The 25,109-nt window shown below is 37.6% G+C and overlaps 1 protein-coding gene across 7 annotated transcripts in view; it reads left to right on the forward strand.

The window, feature by feature from the left end:
• rbfox1 (RNA binding fox-1 homolog 1) overlaps positions 1-25,109 on the forward strand; it is a 324,483-nt gene that overhangs the window by 235,787 nt on the left and 63,587 nt on the right. Inside the window, exon 1 of one of the 7 annotated variants that reach the window (XM_051102668.1) lies at positions 17,525-17,658. The exons of the other annotated variants lie outside the window; for them this stretch is intronic. Coding sequence (XP_050958625.1) covers positions 17,626-17,658 — 33 coding nt within the window. The 5' untranslated portion in view covers positions 17,525-17,625. Of the gene's footprint in view, positions 1-17,524; positions 17,659-25,109 lie in introns of those variants that run through there. 7 annotated transcript variants of the gene reach the window in all.

A 25,109-nucleotide genomic window follows, 5' to 3' on the forward strand; every position in this document is an offset into this window, starting at 1 on the left:
GCTTCAAATACTCTGCATATTGATAGCGACTCCCTGATGCGCAAAAACTATATTCACTATTAGAATGTTTGCGGGAACCATTTGTTTTCATAAGAAAACAGTCCTGCGCAAGGCTTTAATACTAAAACGCACACATGGCGACTGTAGAAAGCAAAAGCCGAATCCAGGACATTTTGAGCCATTTAGAAATCTCGGCTGGACGCATTTTTTTAGGTCCAAAAAGAGGACATGTCCAGGGAAAAGAGGATGTATGGTCACCCTACAATATGGCATCTGCCATGATAAAAGTGAATTCAGAAGACATAACATATAATCTGAGCTAATGTACTGAGCTTATGATACATTCATGATGCTTTTGCACCTTTTTAAGGCAGTACATTCTTCAGAATCTCCTTTTGTGTTCAAAGAAAGAAAGTCATACAGATTCGGAATGACATGAGGCGAGTAAATAATGACAAAATGTTCATTTTTGGGGAAACTTCTTTTTTAGGATTTACAGTGACAGGACTACATTTCCCAGCAGCCTCTTGTTTGTGGGAGATGGGAGGGAGGTTGTGATCATGGGTTCAGCTATGAGAAAACACCTGATATGAGAAGAGAAAGAGCCACATATATTGACTTTAGAAAGAGAGAGAGAGAGCAGCAACGCTTCTTTTGTGTCTGGTAAAGCGAACGGCCCTGGGGGCTTTGCGGGGAGCCACAGCGAGGCTGGAAATGGGCCTGGCAGTTTATGACACTTCACAGGAACCATTGAACGTGTGATAGGAGATGCTGATGGGTGGAAGCCCCCGATAACCCTGTGTAAACCCTTGGGCTTCCACCAGTCATACCTTTAATTTACAGTGATAACTTTTCACCGCACCTCTCAACCTCACTTCCCCACAGTGCTGCGCTAACGCTGCACAGCAATACTGGGAAAATAACTGAAACGTACAGTACGTGCAGCCCGTTTAACCGCTGACATATGCGCTCAAAGTTGCGCAGGCGTACCGAGCGGACGTGACGGCGCATGGATGATGCTGAAATACGACCTTTTGACTTTGAGCGGCTGGCGTTTGCGGCGAAAACGGTGATGAAAATAATTTGATGGAACTGTTTTCGTAAAGTAATTTGGGCCATTTGACGCCATAACAGATGGGCCGTATTCAGAGACGTTGCATCCTCTGCTAAAATTAATAGCACAACTTTTACAGCAGCTGACACTAATGTTTTTATGCTGGCTTTTGGAGTATTTTATGTCACTAGTCGAAACTAATAGCTCGGGTTACTACACAGTGTAAACATTTATAATGGCAATTTTAAAACATCTGGCAATAATGGGATGTATCTTGTTAGACGGCGAGGCTTGTCAACACGGTGAACGTAATTATGACAGATGCCAGTTCTCCAAGCTCACTCATGAAGACACATGTGAGCGCACACACGTGATACCAACCCTCCATTCCACGCTCACACGGAAAATCACTGGGCTGCCTAACAAGCCATTGAATTAATTGTTTGTAACTAGTGTAAATATTTTCAAACTGTGCAAAAGCATGAAATTGCCCAGTATAGAGAAAATGAAATGCAATTAATCCACAGCTCCCATAATACAGATAAGGACAGATAAATCTAACACATGAAACAGCATGCAATTAACTTGCACTGGTTTAAAGGCTTTGCATTTTTACTGAAACAGAATGTGTGTGTAGGGATGAGTAAAAATGGTTGACGAGTCATCTACTGGTCGACTAGCTCTTTCGAATTTTTGTGTTAGCTTTGATATTCTTTAAAGGAGATGAAGTAAGAAACATATTCAGTGAGGTAATCTTTTTTTTTTTTAATAGAATATGATAGTTTTGTGCAATAAAAGGGTGTAAAATATTTAACATTCTTTATTTGTTGAATATCTGTCAATTATTTAATTAGGCTCTGCATTCATTTTCAGCATTTATTATTGTTTATTTATTTATAAATGAGGAAAAGCATTTGTTTATAATAAGGGGAATAGTGTAATGTAATATTATGTATTTTTTATGATCACTAATAATTATGCACACATTCAAACAGACATGTTTGGCTTTGGTTGAGTGTTAAGTTTTTTTACGTTTTAAAAACCTTTTAATAACACATCTTAAAGGGCTAGTCCAAATGAAAATTCTGTTAATAATAACTCACCCTCATGTTGTTCCAAACCTAACGTTTCGGTTGTGTATGCAGGGTCAGAAAGCTCTCGGATTTCATTAAAAATATCTTAATTTGTGTTCTGAAGATGAACGAAGGTCTTACGGGTGTGGAAAAATGTGAGGGTGAGTAATTAATGACAGAATTTTTATTTTTGAGTGAACTATCCCTTTTGTTGTGCGTAGTCCAGCCGGTTTTAAAGACAAGAACTTAGAAGTCTGAGGTGATCACCTCCTAAAATTTATGGGGCCCTGGTTAAAATGCTTTTGGTTTAAGGTGGGCCGTCTCTCCCCCATGCTCAACTTTTTCCTGCCCCTAAGAAACGCATATGATCAATCAACCATGCTGGCTGTGTAGTATGAAGTATATGTGTATCTCAGACATTCTGTTTGAGCTGATCAACTCATATTTGATGATGTCACATCCGGTTTAGGTCATCGCTGACACGCTTCCAACTGCATGTGCTTTAATAATCATGATTAAAGAAAGCGATGGGAGATAGGGCTCGTTCGCCGGCTTTCCCGGAGGGCTGAAAGTTCGGTGCTGGCAGAGACATCTGTGTGTCCTGGCCTGCTCCTGCAGCTCTCTGTGTGTGTCCATCTGTGTGTGATTAGTTCTGCTCTTAGTGTACCTGTGCGCTCGCTCCAGAAATCATTAGGCCTGGTCATACCTCTCCTAGCTACGCTTCACAACATCTGTCATGACACAGTCATCAGAGACCCTGCAACATCTGCCAGAGTCTTAGCCTTTGTTTCCTCACACACACACACACCATTTCTTGTTCTCCTTGTTACCACTGTTGTTGTCATTTTTTTCCTCTTTTCCCACATTTTTTTTTCTTGACACAAACCAGAAATAGGACAGCTCTTTGATCAAACAGTATTAATGTCCTACCCCCTTGCTCACCATTGATCCACAGATAATATACGGCTCCTGCTGTCTGAGGAAGAATTTTGCAGCTGGCCTGAAAGCTAAGGATGATTTCAATACAGTGGTCGTAAATGAGAGGGAAAAGATGGAAGCTTTAAAATATAAAGTGTGCTCCCAGAATGAAAAATGTGGGGTTTATTTTTTTATCTGAAGAAAAGAAACATAACTCAAATGTTCGTGATAGTAATATAGTTGTACTTACATATGCTTATAAAAATATGTAATTTATTTAAAAGTATATTTTTTTCATTGTCTGTAAAATTATATATTTTTTTAATGTTATAATCTGGTATTGTACCATTTTTAAGTAGTTCATAGTTTATTTTGCAATATCAACTGCATTACCTCTCTTATTATACAGCTACTTAGGAAATAAATAAATGGATATAGAATATTGATTTGAGTTGAAATTATGTTATTATGTGAGGAGAATAAGACAGCAGAGTGCTGTCATGAAACTAGCACAGCCATATAGGAAATCAGATACCTGGAACAAAAGCAGTCAATTATACAGTTGAAGTATCCTTTTATAAATTATTTAAAGGGATAGTTCACCTAAAAATGAAAATTCTGTCATTAATTACTCACCCTCATGTCGTTCCAAACCCGTAAGACCTTTGTTCATCTTCAGAGCACAAATTAAGATATTTTTAATGAAATTCGAGAGCTTTCTGACCCTGCATAGACAGCAACTCAAGGCATGTTCAAGGCCCAGAAAGGTAGGAAGGATATTGTTAAAAGCATAGATATAAATACATAGATGCCTCATTAGCGACACTTTCTATGGGCCGCTACACGTAAGCCGTCTGTCATATTGTAATTGTCAACTTATCATTGAATATTCGAAATGCCACAATCCTGCACAGCTGTTGGTCTGCGAACCTCTAGTATGATGAATGACGTCATGAACGTTCCAGGGAGACGGAAACATGCTTGGAGAGGTCAAATGGGGCATCTATACATATCTATGGTTAAAATAGTCCATCTGACATCAGTGGTTCAACCGTAATGAAGCTACGAGAATACTTTTTGTGCGCAAAGAAAATAAAACGCATTTGTGGTGGTACTGTTGTGAACGTGCATCAAAGACTGACACAGAAGAGAAGAAAGTGTTGAATAAAGTTATTTTTGTTTTCTTTGCACACAAAAAGTGTTCTCATAGCTTTATAACATTACGATTGAACCACTGATGTCACATGGACAATTTTAACAATGTGTTCATTCATTTGTGTTCTAAAGATAAACGAAGGTCGGGTTTGGAACAACATGAGGGTGAGTAATTAATGACAGAATTTTCATTTTTGGATGAATTGTCCCTTTAACAGCCGAATTCTGGCAGTTGACCAATCAGAATGAAGTATTCCACTGAGCCGGCTGTGTAATAAATACATAGTCATAATATATATTAGCCTAACTTCATATGATACAGTGTAGACAGCTGTGCTAACAGTAAATGACGTGATTCCAAGGTTAAACATGATGCGTGATTAATGTTCTTACTGCATGTTCCTTTCACCCAGTATGGGAGGAGGGCATGGAGACGGAGAGAAAGAGACAAGGGGGGGAAAAATAGAAGACCATGATGGGGGGTGGGGATTGGTTGGAAGAGAGAAAAGACGAGAAAGGCAAGGAAATGAGCTTTCTCCAGCCAGTGTGAGTGTGTGGCTGCCTGACAGCCTGGTTCAGTGCCACCTCGCCACTTTGTTTCAGCTGTGTAAATAATGGCTGTAATTAAAATCACCTGTACCTGACAAGCATCAGAGTGTCTGCAGGAGATGCGCTGGCCTGATGAGCACTTTGCGTTCATGCTGCTGTCGCATTCACGGCTGTGACAACTGACATATTGCATGTGCGACTACAAATCTCTACTTCAGGTACTGCACGGGAGATTAGGGCCGAATCGGGTTTGCACAAACATGCAAGAGTGCACTTGCTGATCGTAACGTGCATACAAAGTGCGTATAGGCTGACCTGGTTGTTCAAAACAGCTTGTGAGGGTATATATATATTTGTATACACTGCTAATGCTATAAACAAAACATTGAGCCTCAGTCAGAAAGTTTTGTGTATTTTAAGCAGGAAAACCTAAGCTACAGTCCTCCTAATAACATTATTAGCCATTTGCGCTGTTGTGCTACTGTTTCCCTCCAATTTATGTCTCATTGTGATCACAGGGCGATGACTCAGACCCCATCCCAGACTGATGCTAGTGTGCGTTAGCCGCGAGCTACTTCGCCTTCAACACCCACAGAAACACAATTTCCCTCCACAAAACGTCACGCCGCATCACAAACAAGTCATTGATCCGGGGCTGATCTGCAATTGATGAAACATAATGAAGAAATTAAAAAGCCAAGTGTGCGATGCTTTCAAAGGCGACATGAGCCGTCTGTGCGAGATCTCCTAATAGAATTACCCACACGCAGCTAAAGCGTAGCGGTGACGCTAACTTGTAATTAAGATTTCTGCGGCTCGCTTAGATAACCCTAGAGTCGGCCTGCTGCTGTGGCGTTCTCTTTGTTGTATTTTACTTTTAGCTCATTTATAATTGACTGTTAAACTTTCAAGTTTGTGCTAAGTATATTTAGCACAGACACTCCGGAGTGATTTAGCGGATTTTGCGAGACTAAACGAAGCAACGTAGTAAAGGACTTTTTAAAGATCTGAGATAGGTGCAAATGAAATGTGAAATGGTTGTGAACCTGTGTGTGTGTTTACTGTTATTCACTACATTATGGGGACGAAATGTCCCCGTAGTAATAAATTTTGACCTTGTGAGGACATTTTTTAGGTCCCCATGAGGAAAGAAGCTTATGAATCATATAGAATGTAGTGTTTTGAAAATGTGAAAAAGCAGAACGTTTTGTGTGACAGGCAGATTTAGGTGTAGGGTTTGGGACAGAAAATACAGTTTGTACTGCAGAAAAACAGTTACGTCTGTAGAATGTATCCATAATTATGAATTTTTGAATTTTGAATTTGAATTTTTTGGATCATTAGTCATCAAAGCTTGGTAAATATTGCTCACAGACACAGAGATTTAAATTTCACCAAGCTCATTACTCACTAAAAACTCCCACAGATCATGTTTTTATGCCATTTTAAGTCTTATTTTGACGTAACAAAGTGGTTATATCTTAGTGTGTTTTTTAATTAGTCTTTCCAGTAACGCCAATATATTGTTCTAGGAGTGTGGGATATTGACAAAATATTATATCTCAATATTTTCTGGGATTTTATCAATAAGGATAATTCCATGATATATGTGTTATTGTGCTGATATCTTAAGGACTACTGTGGACAGCTTTTTGATATTCTTCATATTCGTGTGGTCAGTTCACAGAAGGTATCTTTTATTTTTTCCAATAAGAAAATTGATTTTTACCTTTTATAGGCAGTTTTACCTTTATAAAGCCATTTTTTCTAAAAGTGTGCATCATTTTTTGAGTCACATTCTTACATTTTATCAGTCAGTTATAATAATAATGCATTTAGGCTGTTACCAAACAAATTAAATCAGTATCAACAAAATGTATCATTGCAGATTTTGCATATGAAGTGGCATTTAGATGTTTTACACACGGCACGCTTTAGAGGGTCTGTTAAAACTCAGTGGGGTCAGGGGAGGTGAGCGAGACGTGAACTCCTGCTGTAACTTTACCTGCAGGTGTCGCTGTTGGACAGTTTTACTTTAGAAAAGTGAGTGATTTATACACTTATTATGTCATATTGTGTAATATTTATGTTGTTTTATTTTAATACTATGATTTTATATTCTAATCCAGTTTTTTGAGAAGGCACTACCTCCCTTGCCTCCTCAGTGGAAACGGCCATGAGTTAAATTTCTCCACATACCTTAGAATGTGTCCTGTTTAATTTTATATTTTTCTGAGCATGAAATACGTTTTTACAATAATTTTGTGAATTTAGTTAAGATGCACACTAAAACGACATTCAGTGTGTGTGTGTGTGTGTGTGTGTGTGTGAGTGTGTATATGTTGGTTTTGCACGGTTGAATGCAGCCACATACTAAAGGACTTCTTAAAATTCTGAGATGGGCACAAATGACGTCCTGTTGTGAATCTGTTTTAGGAAAATAGTCCTTTAATTCTCCTCTGTATCATGTCTCTGTAATGACGGAGTCTATTTCACCCTTAATGAGACCCCTTAGAAATTGACAAAATGGAGAAAGTAGGAGAGAAGCGGGGCTGCTGAAAAGATAGTTAAGGAGTGATTCACATCCCGATCCACGCTCAGCCTGAGGAGCTGTGTTTATTCCATATGAACCTGCCTTCCTGAGTCCCAAAGGATAACATCTATTAAGTGAGCCTGACAGTTTCCAGGCTGTCTCCATATGGCCGAGACCCTGCTGCTGAGTGCCTTTGCCTGCCACGCGTTCCCTTTTCACCCACATGACATCCACCACATATAATTACAGCACATGGGAGCCCAAGCCCGTGTGTGTGTGTGTCTGCGTGTGTGTGTGTTGTAGAAGGAAGTGGTACAACTTCTCAGCACAAGGAGGGATTTGGGTGGTGACCCTGACTCTCTGATTAGAAAATTAGCCCAAAACATGGCACACTAACGACCTAGGCTTATTAGCGACAGTGCCAATGTTTAGTGGGCGTGCTGGGCTGAGCTCTGAGCGGCGGGGAGGGCCGACAGTCTCTGGAGGAGCAGAGAGAGATACGTTCTGTGTGTTGGAGGAGAAAAAGAGAGAGAGAGAGACGCATCCGACACAGGCGGCTGAACCCCTCCAAGTTCAGCCCTACTAGAACATGAGATTTGCGACACGGAATGGAAAGCAGATTTGTTCCAGTGGAGCGGTGGGGGGAAGGCGATGAATTTGTGATCTGGAAATGTATATGCGCTCCTCATCTGAAGCGGCGGCTGGCCTGGAACACACTGGCCGAGACTGATGTGTATCAGAGGAAAGCTGGCAGGAAGAGAACAGCTGCGGGGGGGGACACGGCTCCGACTGCATACCTGCCATCTGATTCTGCCAGCCTTTTTTGCTTTTACTTCTTCTCGCTGTTGTAGTTTCAATCTGTAGCCAGTCAGGAGGGTCAACCCTGAAGTTTCGAATGTTAGCCACATAGTGAAATCAGTTTCAAATCAGTTACTTGGTTCTTTGTTTTGTTAGTGTATGAATATATATATATATTTATAGTATTTTCATTAAAGTTCATTTATATTTATGTCCATTTATGTCTATTTATATTTATGTCCTATTTCTATTTTTATATTTGTTTTAAAATATTTGTAGATTTTAATATTGAAAAAAAAAAAAAACTGTTACAGCATTTCTGGCTTGTGTTTTATATATATAGTAATATAGATGGATATAGATATAGATATAGATATGTATGTGTGACCCTGGACCAGGGTCAGTTTTTTGAAACTGAGATTTATACATCATCTGAAATCTGAATAAATAAGCTTTAGGACAGTACAAGTGTATATTCCTAATCAAAAATTAAGATATGAAATTTACAAAATGTCTTTATGGAACATGATCTTTACTTAATATCCTGATGATTTTTGGCATAAAACTATTGTTGGCTATTGCTATATACCCGTGCTACTTATGACTGGTTTTGTGTCTATCTATCTATCTATCTGTCTATCTATATATATTCATATAACAATCATATAACAATTTTCTCATGTTCTTCCACTGTATAATGAAGGCTTGAGTACAGGGGGTTGTGGTCAAGTCCGTACCCTGAGGCAAGTGTCGCTGAAACGGGTCAGATGCATTTACAGTCTTTTATGTGCGCCGACTGCTATTCCCAACCTTCTTTTTCCCAAAGACTTTCAAATAATATAGCGGAATGACATTCCCTGCAATTGTATGAAGGAGCCCTTGAAAGTGATTGTGTGCACAAATGTCGTATCAGTCGGTTCTCATCAAACGATGGCCCAGGAGGCAATGTACCAACCAGCGTGCTGGTCATTATCTGCGGTTGTCTAGGTAGTACTTCTCATCCAAAATTCCGAGTAGCATCAGGGTGCAGGCACGGATCCATTTTTACTGCCTCTTCATACTGCGCACACTATGTACTCAGAGAGGCTGGCAATATGCAAGCCAAAGGAGTTCATATTTTCTCTCCGAGTTCAACAGGGAAAAGGAACTGGGTTATGATTGCATGGCTTTGTGTTCAAAATACGCCCACTTCAGGCTCTCATGCAAGCCAGCTATTGAGATCTTATTATTGCATCTCACTGACTATAAAAACATCATCCAATACCATTAGACTGAAGCAAAGACTAAGTCTGTCAGTGAAACCATGCCTTAAATTGGTATTCTCAACTCACAAAATGGTTGCCTGTGGTTTAAAGCTGTGTGTGGTTGTGTAGACGTGCTTGCCAAAGCATTCACGGTCTAAAACAAAAGGCCAAACCCGTCCGAGAGCCAGCGAGGAAATTGTATGTGTGGACTCTAAAAAAGGTAAACATAACATTTACTGTACAGTACAGTCTTCTCAGGGAGTTCATCATACTTTTAAAAGTTTTCCACAAGCCCAGATCTGATGTAGCAAACCTGTTTAACATTACATGATTGTTAAGAAATCAGAAGAATCAATCACATGTGCCGTTAGTCCGACAGGAACATTTTTACAGTAGAGGATAACAGAGATGGTTGTAATGTAACATGAGCTGTAACGCCATCAGTGTAATCGCTTTTGAATTTACTCCCCATGAAATCAAATAGAACGTTTCTTGTCTTTTTGTATGAATATGTTAGCCTAGTGTGCTCTAAAACAATGACAAAACTTGTGTTTACAAGATATAAGCATTCAAAACTTACAGTCTCACTTCCACCAATATTAATTAATCAGCAATTTTGATGACATCACCCTGCACTTCAGCTTCTCATCAAACTTTCTGTCCAATCAAATGCTCTCTAGAATCCGAAGCATCCCGGCCCCTACGCTATAAATACACGTTGAAGCTGTGACTGAGATGGGTCACATGTTCACAGAGCTAGTATTTTCTGTACGGTGAATGTCATGTAGTGCACAATGTAGGCAATAAGGAGTGATTCATGGAGTGTAAATATGCTTTCAATTGGGGCCAGTGAGGTCTGGTTTCACGTTGTCTCACGCGAAGCGTGGTAGAGCACACAGTCTACTCCGGACTTTGGCTCCGGTCCAGAGACGCGTTAGCACGGAACGTATCATATATGCGAGTTAGCATATATAAAACACTTTTAAAACTACACAGCGTAAGGAGGATTATGATCACTATTTTGTTTTATTAAGAGTTTCATATTGAATTTAGAAGGTAGTCTTTTAGACTGTCATAAGCTGTCAAATGCGGCTTTACCAAGCTCAACGGCCCTGGCCGAGCAGATATGAATGAAACGCTATTGGCTGTTTTAAAAAGGGGGCGGGGCTGCTCGATATGGCCCGCCCTGTCTTCCTGTTTCAGTTGAAATTATGTCAACACATAGAATAACGTGGTGCGTTTCAAGGCACTTCAGCGAACCGTTAATCATGTTAATGCATGTCAACCAGCAGCGGGTTCACTGAAAAAAAGGGTGTAAAAAATTACTTTGAAATTGCTTGTGAATTACTAAACTGATACTGCAATTAACACAATTAATTAAACATGAGATTTTAAAGTATAAACACAAAAAAATCTTTTAAAACATACTCCAATAATCTTTAGTTTATTTATTTAGTGAAAATAGCATATTTTCTTAGCGATATGCTGTTAACACTAAGTGCAAATAGCAATATATTCTATTTACGCTAAGTAAAAATAGTAGTATTTTCTTTGCAATAATATTAGTTATATGCTATTTATTTATGGAGATGCTACTTAGTGCAAGTGGCAGATATTTGCACCTAAGTTTTGTAATACATTATGAAACAGTATGCAATAATAACATATTGAGCATAAATTATAATTTTTATTAAAATTATTAAAAGGATGCTGTCTTATCGGGACAATAAAGCCCTCCCTACACGTACCCCTAACCCTAATTGATAAACACCCTTGAGGCACTTTATTTTACACTTTTCGATTATTTCCTTCATTTTAATGAAATTAAACGCCTTTCCGGTCCAAAATGTGATGTAAAAACGGAGAGAGCAAGTTTGACAAAAGGTGGATTCGAACTCGGGTTGATCGAGTCAGCGTTACACGCGTTACCATCTACACCACTGGAGCGGTTATTCAGCAGCCATCTTTTGTAATGTTGACTAGCCCAACCACACAATCGTGGGTGGAGTTCGTGTAAATAGCCTCTGCCAACAAGGCAGGCTATTTACACTTCGCATAAACAGACAAGCCAAAAAAAAGAGTGTCAAATTTAAGAAGTGTTACAACCATCCCAGTTCTCCCCTATTAAAATATAAGCTTCACCTTTGAGTGATGATCATATGCTTAATTGTGTATGTATCCACCAGAAGCCCTGTTTGTTCTGGCTTTATGTAGCAGATGAGCGGTTTACGCATGGAGACCCTCAGAGGTGGCCTTGATGGCTGCATCCATTCAGCGGCCCGGCTGTTTCCTTTGTGATCCTACAGAGATTTCTTCTGTTATTGGTATCGACTTGACAGGATTTGTGTCCGTCACAGCAAACCACTTAATCCAGATCAGCCTTTAATACTAATTAAACTGCTTGGGGACACACTCCAGCGCCTGGTAACTTACAACCAGCGCGCATGCCGATTACCGTTCTCTCTAGAACCACTTGACCTGAAAATAAAATGGTGGCCTTTTTTATTTGCTGTCCATTACGTGTAAAGGGCTTCCTTTGTTTGCCTCTTTAAGGACCCAGAGCCACCACTGTCATCACGGTAATGTCTGATTCCCCATCAGGTGACGATTTAGCTTATTAAGGTTGCACAGATGGAGATGCTTCTGGAGGAGGATTACTAAAAGAGTTTGTCGACACACTGTTCAGAGGACCGCAGAGATGTTTGCCATGTGACAAATGGCAAGTGCAGCCCCACTATGCAGGAAGTGCTATTGGCGAGTGCTTTAAGATGTTTAATTAAAGGCGCTGTGTGACAGGAGGGAGACCTGCGCGGGGTCCGGGGACTACGCGGCTAATCCTCTTCCTGCGCACACTATCCCCTTGCGAGTGTGATTGATGAACTGATTCCTCTTTACATCTTCATTTGCATGGCACGCTAACGCCGGCACGGAGCTAAGCGCCAGCAGATGAGAGCTCCTGCGCTAATGCCGGCTAATATGATAATGGGAAACAAGGCAAGGTTAGCCGCCGCTCGGCTCATCCGCCATCTAGCCCATTAACTCAGGGCTGCGGTGCACCTCTTTGGATGCAAAACGAGGCGTCCCACAGGCAGCGTTAATCTGTTAAGGATGGGTTTGTTGATTTTGCCAAGGATGTTTAAGTTGTCTTTTGTTAAATGCTTGAATTAAAAATGCAATGTAATGAATGAGATGCACCCCAATTTGTGTATTTATACTAAGAAGTATCACATTTCTTTTAGTGTAAATATTGCTAAGAGTTTTCATACTTCCGAAACAAAATGCAACAAAGTTGCACTTTCGAAACCCAGTCGGTGGTCTTAATGTCTCTCTGTAGTCGAAGATTTTATCCCTTAAAACTCATCTTTGGTCATCAAAGTGACATATTTAAATGTTTTTTATGTGAAAATAATTTTCTCATGCCTTAAAACAGCTTGAATGTAACTCTATCCCCTTGCCTCATTTACTATACACAGATATGAATATGCAAAACGTAACAGCTAACTTGAATCACGTGTCCCTTAATAACCAATCACATTACAGCCTTGGGTCATTGACTTTCTGTCAGATTGTGCGACACTCATTGGCCGTTTACAGATACCTTAGGAATGAATAAGAAGTGCCGTAAACTGAATCCCACCAGTCGCAAAAAGTCAGTGACTTCTCTTATAAAACAGCATTTTTTTTTGTGGTAAACTCTAAAAAATTGTTCAATCCAAAAGTATTGTTTAGTGTAAAACATGTTGAAGATTAGCAGATAGGCTCTTCCAATAACATCCATAAAAAAAACGGCCTCTAGTCTCCCCTCCCATGTACTACCAGACCGGAAGCGTTAGCGTAAGCCATTACGCTTTTTTGGCTAATGGTCGTAGGCTTGCCATCTAGTGGCTTTGCTAGAAACTTCCTGGGAGGTGTGTTAAAGGGTTTCTCCACCCAAAATGAAAATTTTGTCATTAATCACTTACCCCCATGTTGTTCCAAACCCGTAAAGGTTTATTTGTCTTTAGAACACAATTTAAGATACTTTGGATGAAAACCAGGAGGTTTGTGACTGTGCCATTGTCAACCATAATTTTACGAAGCTACGAGAATACTTTTTGTACGCAAAGAAAACAAAATAACAACTTTATTCAACAATTTGTCTCCTCCACGTCACTGTAGCACCATTTTGGAGAGTATTCACTGGACGCCATTTGCGTATGCCATTCTGTGTCAGCTGTTTTCATTCTAATCGAAGCGTAAATAAATGTAGAAAACAGCGTATGCAGTTTGCGTCCAGCTGATACTGGAAAATGGTGCTACGGTGACGCGGAGGAGACAAATTGTTGAATAAAGTCATTATCGTTATTTTGTTTTCTTTGTGTACCAAAAGTATTCTTGTAGTTTCATAAAATTATGGTTGAACCACTGATGGCAGATGGACTATTCTATGTCTTTCATATTTTTCTGGGTCTTGACAGTGGTATTTACCTGGCAGTTAATGGGACAGTCACAAACCTCCTGGTTTTCATCCAAAATTTCTTAAATTGTGTTCCGAAGACGAACTAAGCATTTACGCATTTGGGATTGCATGGGGGTAAGTAATTAATAACAAAATTTTCATTTTAGGGTGGAGTAACCCTTTAAGGCAATTTGGAGCTAAACTTTGCAGGACACTGGCCCTCCAGGACCGAGTTTGGGCACCCCTGCTTTAGAGGCTCCATAAATTTGTTGGAGTAATTGTGTTTCTGTTATTTCTTTTTTTATTTTTTTCAGTCGTTAGATTCTCTTAGACTTGTTATAGAGAAAAATGAAAGTGTTTAATTTATAGACAGGTTTTAAGAGAATATATTGATTTTTGTAATGACTTTCAGATGGTTGAACACATCGTGTATATTTGTGACTCAACTTTGGCTTCATTTTTTGTCATTTGGGACACAACTTTGGTGTGTTTAACTCTTTCCCCACTAGCATTTTCGAAAAACCTTGCCAGCCACCACCAGCATTTTTTCTTGTTTTTACTAAAATTTCATGGCCCCTAATATATTTCGTTGTATGAATATCTGAACATGCAATACATCAAAAATAAGAACAGAGCATTTACTTTTAAACAAAAAAATCCATTATAACCTAGCTTCAAGCATATTTTTTTAATCAACACTTGAACATAGGCAAGTTTCATTAAAAAAAAAAAAACAAAAGCAAAATTTTAGGCAAAAAGCAGAGAAATGCTACATCTGGATCATATTCAGTAAGATGATCAAATAAAAGATGCAGTAGGTGGCTTCCATCAGTACAACTAAAACTTGTCTTTACCACTTCCTGGAATGACAGTAAACTCGGTAACATTAGGCAATTATAATTTATATGCTGTTTATTGTTGATAATCACATTAATTTTCATATGCATCTGCTTACATATAAGCTCATTTCTGCATCTTCCTCGCCTGTGTTTTTGATCGGGAGATTCTGGACTCATTCAGAAGATGTGTCATAGCACCCCCGAGTGTCTAAAATTCTGTGTTTGGCAAGAAAAGAGTTAATTTGGTGGTATTTTATATTAAAATTGACTAAATTTATAATTATATCCCAAAACAAATATTTGCACACAAATTAACCATGCACACAGAGCTAAAATGCTAACTTTCAATTTTAGCTTCCTTTCACCCTATGAACCTTAAACGGAAACTTTCCGCCGGTGGGAGGCGGTTATATTTTCACGATGTCTGCCGGGCTTCGCTTCCTTTTGAGTTTGCATGTTTAAAAGGTAGCCTCCTGCTGGGAAATGGGTTACTTTCAAAATAGTTCGCACCCATGCACTACAAAACCTCTTGCATTATTAATTTGTTTACTCTGAGACAGGGAGTGCGATTTGATGTCTGGCTTTCCGAGTTAGCACGCACTGCAATGTTTGATATGAAATGGGAGTGCGAAACTCAATGCGGTTGGGATAATGAACGGTCGAGGGGTTCCCGGGGTCCTGCCCCGCTCTAAAGCCGTATGTCACCGCAGGTCTGTTGGGGAATGGTTTGCCCTCTAAGCTGAGCGCGTGTCCAGCTGAAGTGGCACTCCACGGACCTGGACGGAAGCCAGCTGACTGTCTGGAGTAAAGGGGCAGCACGCCGGTCCTTAAACACTCGGTCTTGCTCGCATGCGTGCTCACACACACAAGGAGCGCCTGTGGAGAGAATCCTGCATTGAGCGAGAGGAGAAAACAAAGGTGAAGGTTGATCGAACGTCCAATCTATAGGAAAGAAAGGGCGGACCCAGCAGGGGCTCACGAAGGCCTTGCCTCAGCCGTTTTCTTTTTTTTTTTGAGAAGAGTTGGCCCAGGATTTTGCTGTGCAAGTCAGTGTGTTTGAAAGAGCAAGGACAGTGCATCTTGATCCTGTTTACCTCAAAGCCTGGCCCGACCAAATCCAAAGCACTGATGGATGCCAAAGGGTCAGTACTCAGTTTCACTGACTTATGTGTCCTTAACTGAACCAAATGGTAAACAGAACCTACCATCCAAGCACCAGATACTTGATTAAATAAACATTCTTGTTTACTGCAAGAAATCAAGCATACACAGTGAGATTTTAGCCTTGTGTGATTTTTTTTTTTTTTTTCCATCAGTAGCGGTGTTATGAGTGGAGCCAAGTGGCTTCTGCAAGTTTCCAAAAAGTTTTAAACATGTTATATATATTTGTATTACTGTTTATAATGCATTTTCTTACAAATAAGTGGTATTCAAAATCTATACACAACAACTGGATACATTAATCAAATCAGTAATAAGGATTATACATATAATACTTATTTTAAACGTAATAAATATCATGTAATACATTAAAATATAATATGTCATCATACTTGTTTTCAGAGAATATATAAATTAAAAATTATGCTGCTTTAGAGAACATACAGATTTTTATTTTACTTTTATTTGTAAACTCCTTTTTTAAACATATGGAATTGTTTTCCTTCATTTTCTAGATTTTTAGACTTATGGATTTTTAAATAATTGTTAATTTATTAATTTTCATTACATTTTTAGACTTGTTTTCAGAGAACGTATGGAATTTAAATGAACTGTAATAGTAATATATATATATATATATATATAGATAGATAGATAGATAGATATACAATTACATATAAAAATCTGTATAGATAGACAAAAAATTAAATAAAAAATAGAATAGTTAAAAAATAAATATAATACTAATTAAAAGTATTAGATAGTTATTTGTTTTTGCAAAAACAGATAAATAAGTTTTTTTTTTTTTTTTTGACATTTTCAAAAATTTACTTTTTTAAGTTTTTATTGTGTTTTATTGTGTTAGTTGTATTTTTAGAATATTTTTATATATCAGATAGACTAGTTTTATTGAGATTAGAATAGATAGAAAAACATGATTTTTGAAAATTGTTAAACCAGAGTTTTTGCAAATAAACAAATTTTCATTGCATTTATAGACTGTTTTCAGAGAATGTATTGAATTTTATTTTATTTTTTTTATATATATATATATATATATATATAGACTTGTTTTCAGATTATATCAATTAAAAATTTGGTTGTTTTTAGAGAACAAAAATTTACTTTGATGACTTCTTTTCAGAGAAAATATGGATATATTTTTTATTTTTCCCTTCACTTTTTAGATTTTCAGACTTGTTTTAATAGAATATATCTATTTTTAAAGAATTACTCATTTCCATTACATTTGTTTTCAGTGAACCTCTGAAACTGTAATTAATATGTTTGTTAAAAAATTGACGAAGCCATAATAATAATAAATGTAATTAACTGTAAACTCTCACATTTTTACTTCTCAAGTAAACTTCTCTTGTAGGTGTTGAAGTTTTTTAATAAAATAGGCTCTTCATAGCTTAAAAAAAAAGTTTTCAGAGATTAATGTTTATTTCACCATCAGAGATCCAAGACCGTGAAGCACACAATCAAAATCCTTCAACTCTGCATTCACAGACAGATAACAGCCGCGGCTTTCACGTCGCTTCACAATCTATATCACAACTCCAAATTAAATGTAATTTCAAGCTCGCCGAATGGCCTGAATCGCTAGCGTTTCAGAGGGTCGCGCATTAGTTATGAACAGAGAGAAGAAAGAGAGAGAGAGAGATTTTGGAGCCTAGCTTTTGCTTGCGTTAGTTCCCTCCTCCTTCTCCACCCCTCCCTTCCCTCCCACTCACATACTCACACACTCACTCACTCTCTCCCTCTCGCTACACACAGCGGTGAACACACACCCTCATCTATAATTGATGCTTGCTTTAGGCAGATGCTGCAGGGATTGGGACTAAGGCAGCTGCTTAGTTTATGGAGGAAAAAGGGAGCAAGATGGTGGAACAGGTATTTTTTTCAGCGTTATTCTGCTTACCAAGCGCATTACTGCATTTTTTCTCCTCCTGCCCGTCTTCCTTTTGTGCTGTGGCTGCACAGTAGAGCGGGTTGCTTGTGTATGACAGCGTTCGAGTGCGTGCGTGTGTGTGTGTGTGTGTGTGCGAGAGAGAGAGCGTGCGCTTTGAAGAAAGAGGGAGCCCCCTTCAGCAACTCTTTTTCAGGCTGCCTTATCAGCAGCTAGTTTGCTTTCTATCTCTCTCTTTTCACACGCCTCATCGTCTCTTTCTTTCTCGTTTCTCTCCAGTCCATCTCCAAGCTCCATTTCGGGTTGATCTAGGTGGCTAAACTCACAAATTTGGCAGCCACCAATATTTAAATGAGCCGGATTCTGTCATCCACCCTGAGAGAGTGAGTGAGAGAGGCAGGCGCACTGCTCTTCAAACGGTTTATTTGGCTGCGTAATACTCAAACACCACCGCCCGAAATGTTCCGACACGTACCGCTTTAGTGCTGCTGCGCTCCACCTGGCTTTCAATCATTTTAAAGGCATTAGCGTGCGGTCGAACTCATCGCGCGCGTGCGAAATTTCGAGCGACTTTTCGCCTACGGAGTGAGGGAGGAGTAGCCTCGTTGTGTGTGAAATTCTATTTGCAAAGTGTCGTAAAAAGCCCTTTACCAAAACAAAGGCACTTTTTTTTTTTTTTTTACAGCTGTGTATGTTTCTAAGTGTTTGCCTGGAAGCCGAGCGCAGTCAAGTGATGAATCCAGCGCGCTGCCACGTAAAACATATTTCAGTCCTCCAAATGTGGTTCTCATTAGGGTGGAGGCCAAAGCGTTTAGCTAAGCCTGACTGTCTGCCATCGCTTTTTTTTCTCCCAGTGTTTGCCAGCAGCTATTTTACGAGGGCCTCCAAAAAATCTCAGCGACGGCACGACTATTATGACCGCAAGAGTAGACCTGCGCCGACGGGGGCTTCCCACGCCGCGGAGGCACCTCTGTCTTTTCGCTAACTTTCCTTCCGCCCTCCCCTTAACGTCTTTGACACTTGTGCATAAAGAGTTTAGCACTCCTGATCAAATGATAGTCTAATTATGGCGTGGTGTGCCCGCTCTTGAATATCAATGTGCTAGGCGAAGTGCTGATGGTGTTAATGGGAAACAGCGTGATGTGTGTAACATCTGCTTAAGGAACAGCAGGGATTTTTTTTTACAAGGTCCCGTTTACAGAGTAGCAAGTTGCGGCTTCCCTCCTGGCTCTTCTCGACACGTTAGACTCGCCAAGAATGAAAATCTTGTCATTATTTAAATGTCGTTCCAATGCTGTGTGACTGACGTCTGAGGAGCCCAAAAGGTGGATTTTTGAAGAATATCCTGGCAGCTCTTTTCAGTATACATTACTCGCAAGGTGTACATTTTTATTAGTTTATACACTCCCTAGGAATCAAACCCATAACTTTGACATTGCTACTGTTTCAGCTATAGGAATTCACAATATAATGAAAGTGAATGAGAACTAGGCCTGTCAAGCTTCATAAAGGACACAAAAGTGCTGTATAAGTTTCATAAATGTGATCCATATGAGTCTATATTCCTTCTATATGTGTGACCCTGGACCACCCTTACAAAAATTGGTTTTCCAAATAAAACCAAAAAACCATGGTTACTTTTCTATAATGGCAAAAAACATCATGTTTCATGAAGATATTTTGTAAATTTCCTACAATAAATATATCAAAACTTCATTTTTGATTAGTAATATGCATTGCTAAGAACCTCATTTGGACAACTTTAAAGGCGATTTTCTCAATATTTTGATTTTTTTGCACCCTCAGATTCCAGATTTTCAAATAGTTGTATCTCAGCCAAATATTGTCATATCCTTACAAACCATACATCAATGGAAAGCTTATTCATTAATAAATGACCCTTATGGTTTTGTGTCCAGGGACACATATGTGGTATATGCACTATATTAGTAATATGATAACTTTGAGGCCAAAATGTACAATTTTCATTGTTTTCCATTCTAGTGGGCTTTTAACCATTACAAGCAGATCATTGAAACATTGATCATTGATTTGTGACACAGATCACACACAGATCACACAGATCATTGATTTGTGAACAAATTATTTAGTCCAGTTTTGCAAAGCCATGTAAGCTGATTCACTAGCTATCATTCTATCATCCTGTTTTTATGTGCGTTTTGAAGTATCTCATAAGAAAATGAGTGATGGAAACGCCAAATTTCTAAAGAACATCCCTTAATTCCCATAAAAGTTTTTATGCTCACTCGACGTGGTTTTTGACTTGTGCGAAAGAGTTAATGCGAATAATGGGAGATGGAAGTGCATTTGCAAAATAAATTTCTTTGTGCGCTTTAAAAAAGTCATGTGACTGCGTGATGGGACGGCATAACCTGACTAACCAGACCGATCTTGTTGCACAGCATCTGAAATGATATGGTCATTCTTAAATGCCCAAGCAAAGTCTGCCATCAAAATTTGTGTCTACCTATTTGTGTATAACGGCCTCCCAGAACTGTCTTACACAGCTTAGGGCCCTATGAAATCCGTTTTATTTTTTCCCAAATTCCGTTTTATTTTTTTCCAAATTCCGTTTTTTCCATTTTAATTTTTCTTGATTTAATTTTTTTCCGTTTTATTTTTTCTCAACTCCTTTTTAATGGCTAAATTAAATTGTATTAATCAAGAGCATGTCTGATTAATTAAAATCATGAAAAGTATTCAATTACACATCAATTTAATTAAGGTTTAACAAAAATGACCTTTTGAAAATTAGGGCCCTATGAAATTTTTTTTTTTTTTCACCATATGTTTTATTGTTGTCAAATTCTGTGTTTGAGCATGTCTAATTATTTGAATGCATACTTAATTTATTCTAATTTATTCTTAAAATAGCCTTATGAAAGGTTTTTTTACCCTCAGAAAGTCTGTGTTGTGTATTTAAAATGTTCTGGTTATCAAATGAAGGCATAAAACATTAATTTCATTTATCTTTTAATTATTGAAAATCAAGCAAACCTTTTTTTGGCAAACAACGGGGAATTTACTATTAAAATTAAAACTTGGAAGAAATGTTGTGTGATTATACCCTAAAAAATAATGTTTGTTTCATTTTAGTAGTAGTAGTAGTAATAGTGTTATATATATCTGGCACAACCTCTTCAAGTTAAACCAGACTTTTATTTTGACGAGTTGCCGTGTCTACATTTCTGTGTGTATGTGATATAATGCTAGTTTTCCTAAAATGCAACGGTCAAATGCTCATGAAGTGACTCTCAGCAGATATTGTTCATGTATTTATTTCCTCATTTAGTGAGACGACAGATGCTGAAATCACGGCGACCGTCACGTCCGCTTCAGTGTGTGTAGTAAACAAAACCGCTCGTCTGCTCCATTCAGTAAAACAGAGACACTGCATTTATTGCCTACTTTTGATTAATTAATTCAAACTTTGACAAATTCCGTAACATTCTGGGTTATTCGGTTAAATTCCGTTTTTATGACTGGATTCCGCGATTCCGTCCGCATTTTCCGCATCGCAGAAATCATAGGGCCCTAACAACAACTAAAGCAATGACTGCATTTATTGTGTTTCGTTTGCTCGCTCTGAGGCGCAAGTAATTTTAGGGATGCATGATATTGGATTTTTGCCGATATCCGATATGCCGATATTTTTCAACTCATTTTGGCCGATACCGATATATTTCCTTTTGTTTGGAAACAACACCAAGTTTCTCCCGTCTGGAAATTCTAAGCAAATAAGGGCTGATAATATAGTGCATCCCTAAGTAATTTATGATATATGAAAATTATTATATTCATTGGCTTCTCCTACTTTTCTTAGTGATAGTGGCAATTTATCAGTAAGTGATGATTTTGTTCTCTTTGACTCACTGGATGGAAACGTTGCTTATTGTAAATGTTTTTTGCGCTTTTCCAATTTTAAATTTGCAACTTTGGATGTAAACCCAGCTATTAAAAAGATTTGACTCAAATGAACTGTTTGTGATTTTAAGCAAGTACTTTTCACTCTGTTCCTCACACTATGGTATTCTACTGTGTAGAAAGTCTTACGGATTTGTAACAGTATGAGGATGAGTAAATGATAACAGATTTTAATTTTAGACTGGATTATTCCTTTAAATCACAGATAGAGCTCTTGACTTTGTCTCCTTTTATCCTACGCTTTGTATGTAGGGGGTGTTTCTGTGTAGTGTGGCATTATGGTCAGAGGAGAGAAAGTGGTGGGAGAGCGTGTTTCGCTTTGTTTTAGCATGTGCAGTTGTCCCGTGTCAGAGTGTGTTCTCGACAGGCCTGTGGGTGATGGGATCTCTCTGCCTACATAACTCCTGGTTTGGCTTGGAGGAAGAGATGTGTGTGTGCGCGTATGTAGTGTGTCACGAAGTGTTTCCTCCTGTAAGAAGGGAAAATCACAAATTAGTTGTCTCTGAAATCTCACTTGTTTCCCCTAGACTGCAGTGAGATTAAATGGAAAGCAAATAGAGACTTTCTTACAAGGATAATTCACTCAAATAAGAAAATTATATCGTAATTTCCTAAGAATGTGCCCAAATAGTCAATCTCCATTGTGTACACAGAGCATGTTTGATCGCAAATCTCAAAAGTTAAAAAGCTAGCGCGCAAAAAGCGATTTCAGTGCCCGTATATTAATCGCGGATCCCTGATGGCCTCAATTTATATAAAGTATAATTACCCAACGATATAATTGTGAGAGAAAGCATTAAAATATTTTTTTTTTCCTCCCATCTCATTTTTATTCCATTTAGGGGTTCCATAGTACACGTCATTTCCTTTCCGAACACAGTATTTGGATTCAGGCACACCCCTATAATTTACTTTTTTACTACTACAGAACAGATGATGTTTTGAAGAAAAAAAAGGTTTTTTGCCTATAAAAGGAAAGTCAGTGAGGTCCAATGTTGTTTTGAACTATACTGACTTTCACTGTATGACAAAAAACATATTTTAATATTTTTATTTGAGTTCTGCAGAAGAAAGAAAATCATAGGGGTTTGGAATGATATGATGGTGAGCAAATGAGGACAGATTTTTCCTTTTTGGGTGAACTATCCTTTTATGTCATCTGCTTCTCAGATGTTTTTTTTTTTTTTTTTTTTTGGCTAGCAAAGTCCTTCTTGAAGATGAATTTCTTCAAGTCGAAGATATGAATGCAAACGCTTCTCATTAAATTCTTCCAAACAGAATTATCTGAGCTATATTATGCATGTTCATTATGGCTATCCCTCTATACTTGTTTCTCAACTATTGGTAATTGTTAAAAATCTCTGACATTTTATAAAAAAATTGTTTTATTAAGCTAAATAATTAAGTAAAAAATTAGCTTTAAAAACATAAACTGAAGTAAGTGAAGTAATTGAAATGAAATAAGTTGAAGTGCAAAAACAAATAAATCTAAGTAGAAATAAGTAGAGGAAATGAAGCTGAAATAAAATAAAATATAAAAATAAAGTGACAAACTTAAAACACATAAACAAATTAACTGGTAACTGAAGAAACTGAAATTTAAAAAGCTGAAGTGCAAAAATTACCAAAAAAAAGAAAAGAAAAGAGCAATAAACAAATGAAGCTAAGTAAAAATAAGTAGAAAAAAACATATAAATTAAGCTAAAATAAATAAAATATAAAAATTAATTGACAAATTTTAAAAAATATAAACAAGTTAACTGGTAACTGAAGTAACTGAAATTAAATTATTTGAAGTGCAAAAATTACCAAAAAACAAGATTAAGCAAATAAAGATAAGTAGAAATAAGTAGAAAAAATTAGAAAACTAATTCAGCTAAAATCATAAACAAATGAACTGGTAACTGTAGTAACTGGAATGAAATAAGTTGAAGTGCAAAAAAACAAAAGCAAAAATGGGAATAAACAAATAAAGCTAAGTAGAAATAAGTAGAAAAAATGAAACTGAAATAAAATAAAATCTAAAAATTAAGTGACAAACTTAAAAAAACATAAATAAATTAACTGGTAACTGAAGTAACTGAAATAAAATAAGTTCAATTGCAAAAATGACCAAAAAAAGGAATGAATGAATAAATAAAGCTAAGTAGAAATAAGTAGGAGAAAAAAACGAAAAACTAACAAAAATAGCAAACGCACATACATTATTAAAACTTAAACTAAAATTAAACTGAACACAGAAAATCTAAAAAAAAAAGCTAATTTAAAATTTGAAAACATGCTTTAATAGTGTATAAATATGACCAAAATAACACTAACCTCTGAACAATATAATTTTCCAGTGAGCTGTACAGAACAAAAACACACCATCTGGTTATACAAAACCCAGATGAATAAAGCTATCACCACCTGAAGTTTAAACAAATACAGTAGTATCCCCATCACATCCACACAGCTGTTTAGATGAATGTATTTTTCATGAAACTTCCTCATTATCTGTGTTTCCATGGATCACATGACCCAAGCCTGTTGTGTCTGTGTTCATTCTTCTAATCTGCCATTGTTTATTGATAGCGAGTGCTAATTTAGCCGGCTTTTTGGTCTCTTGGGCGCGGCATGCAAAGTGGCGGTTTAGCGTTGATTCGGCATGCGGGGTGGAGAGACGTCTCCACGTGTAAGTGGATAATCTGGGTGCTGGGAGGTGGATGAATTGGTCCTGATCAAATAAGAAAGCTCTTCCTGAGATAAAGGTCTGATGTGTGTTGTGTACGGAACGCATTTGTCCGTGGGTGTGCTTGTTCATTTGTTGTCGGTCCGGTGCATGCTAACACTCTAATTTAATTGGCCCAGCTGTATGAGTGAACTTGTGTCTGAAGCCGAGTGTGTGCTTCGCTAATGGTTTACAAACAGAGGGCACGAATGAAGCGAGATGTAGCGTGTGTATATGTGGAGCTCATATAAAGACCAAAAGTATGTGGGAACCCTCTTATAATGAGCATGTTTGATGCATAAAACCATGTATACAAGCATGTCTGACCTCTTGTGTCTGAATAAAAGCAAGTCTAGTAATGCAGTTTCTACATACACTACCAGTCAAAAGTTTTTGAACAGTAAGATTTTTAATGTTCTTTAAAGAAGTCTTTTCTGCTTACCTAACCTGCATTTATTTGCATAAATTTTGAAATATTTTACTATTAAAAATAACTGTTTTCCTTTTGAATATCTTTTAAAATGTAATTTATTCCTGTGATTTCAAAGCTGAATTTTTAGCATCATTACTCCAGTCACTTTCAGATCTTTCAGAAAGCATTCTAATATTCTGATTTATTGCTCAAAAAAACATTTATTATTATTATTAGGTTGAAAACAGCTGAGTAGAATTTTTTCAGCTTTCTTTGATGAATAGAAAGTTAAGAAGAACAGCATTTATCTAAAATAGAAATCTTTTGTAACATTATAAATTTCTTTATCATCACTTTATCAATCAATT

The sequence above is a fragment of the Labeo rohita genome, chromosome 3 (assembly GCF_022985175.1).
Source record: "Labeo rohita strain BAU-BD-2019 chromosome 3, IGBB_LRoh.1.0, whole genome shotgun sequence".
Lineage (NCBI taxonomy): Eukaryota > Metazoa > Chordata > Actinopteri > Cypriniformes > Cyprinidae > Labeo > Labeo rohita.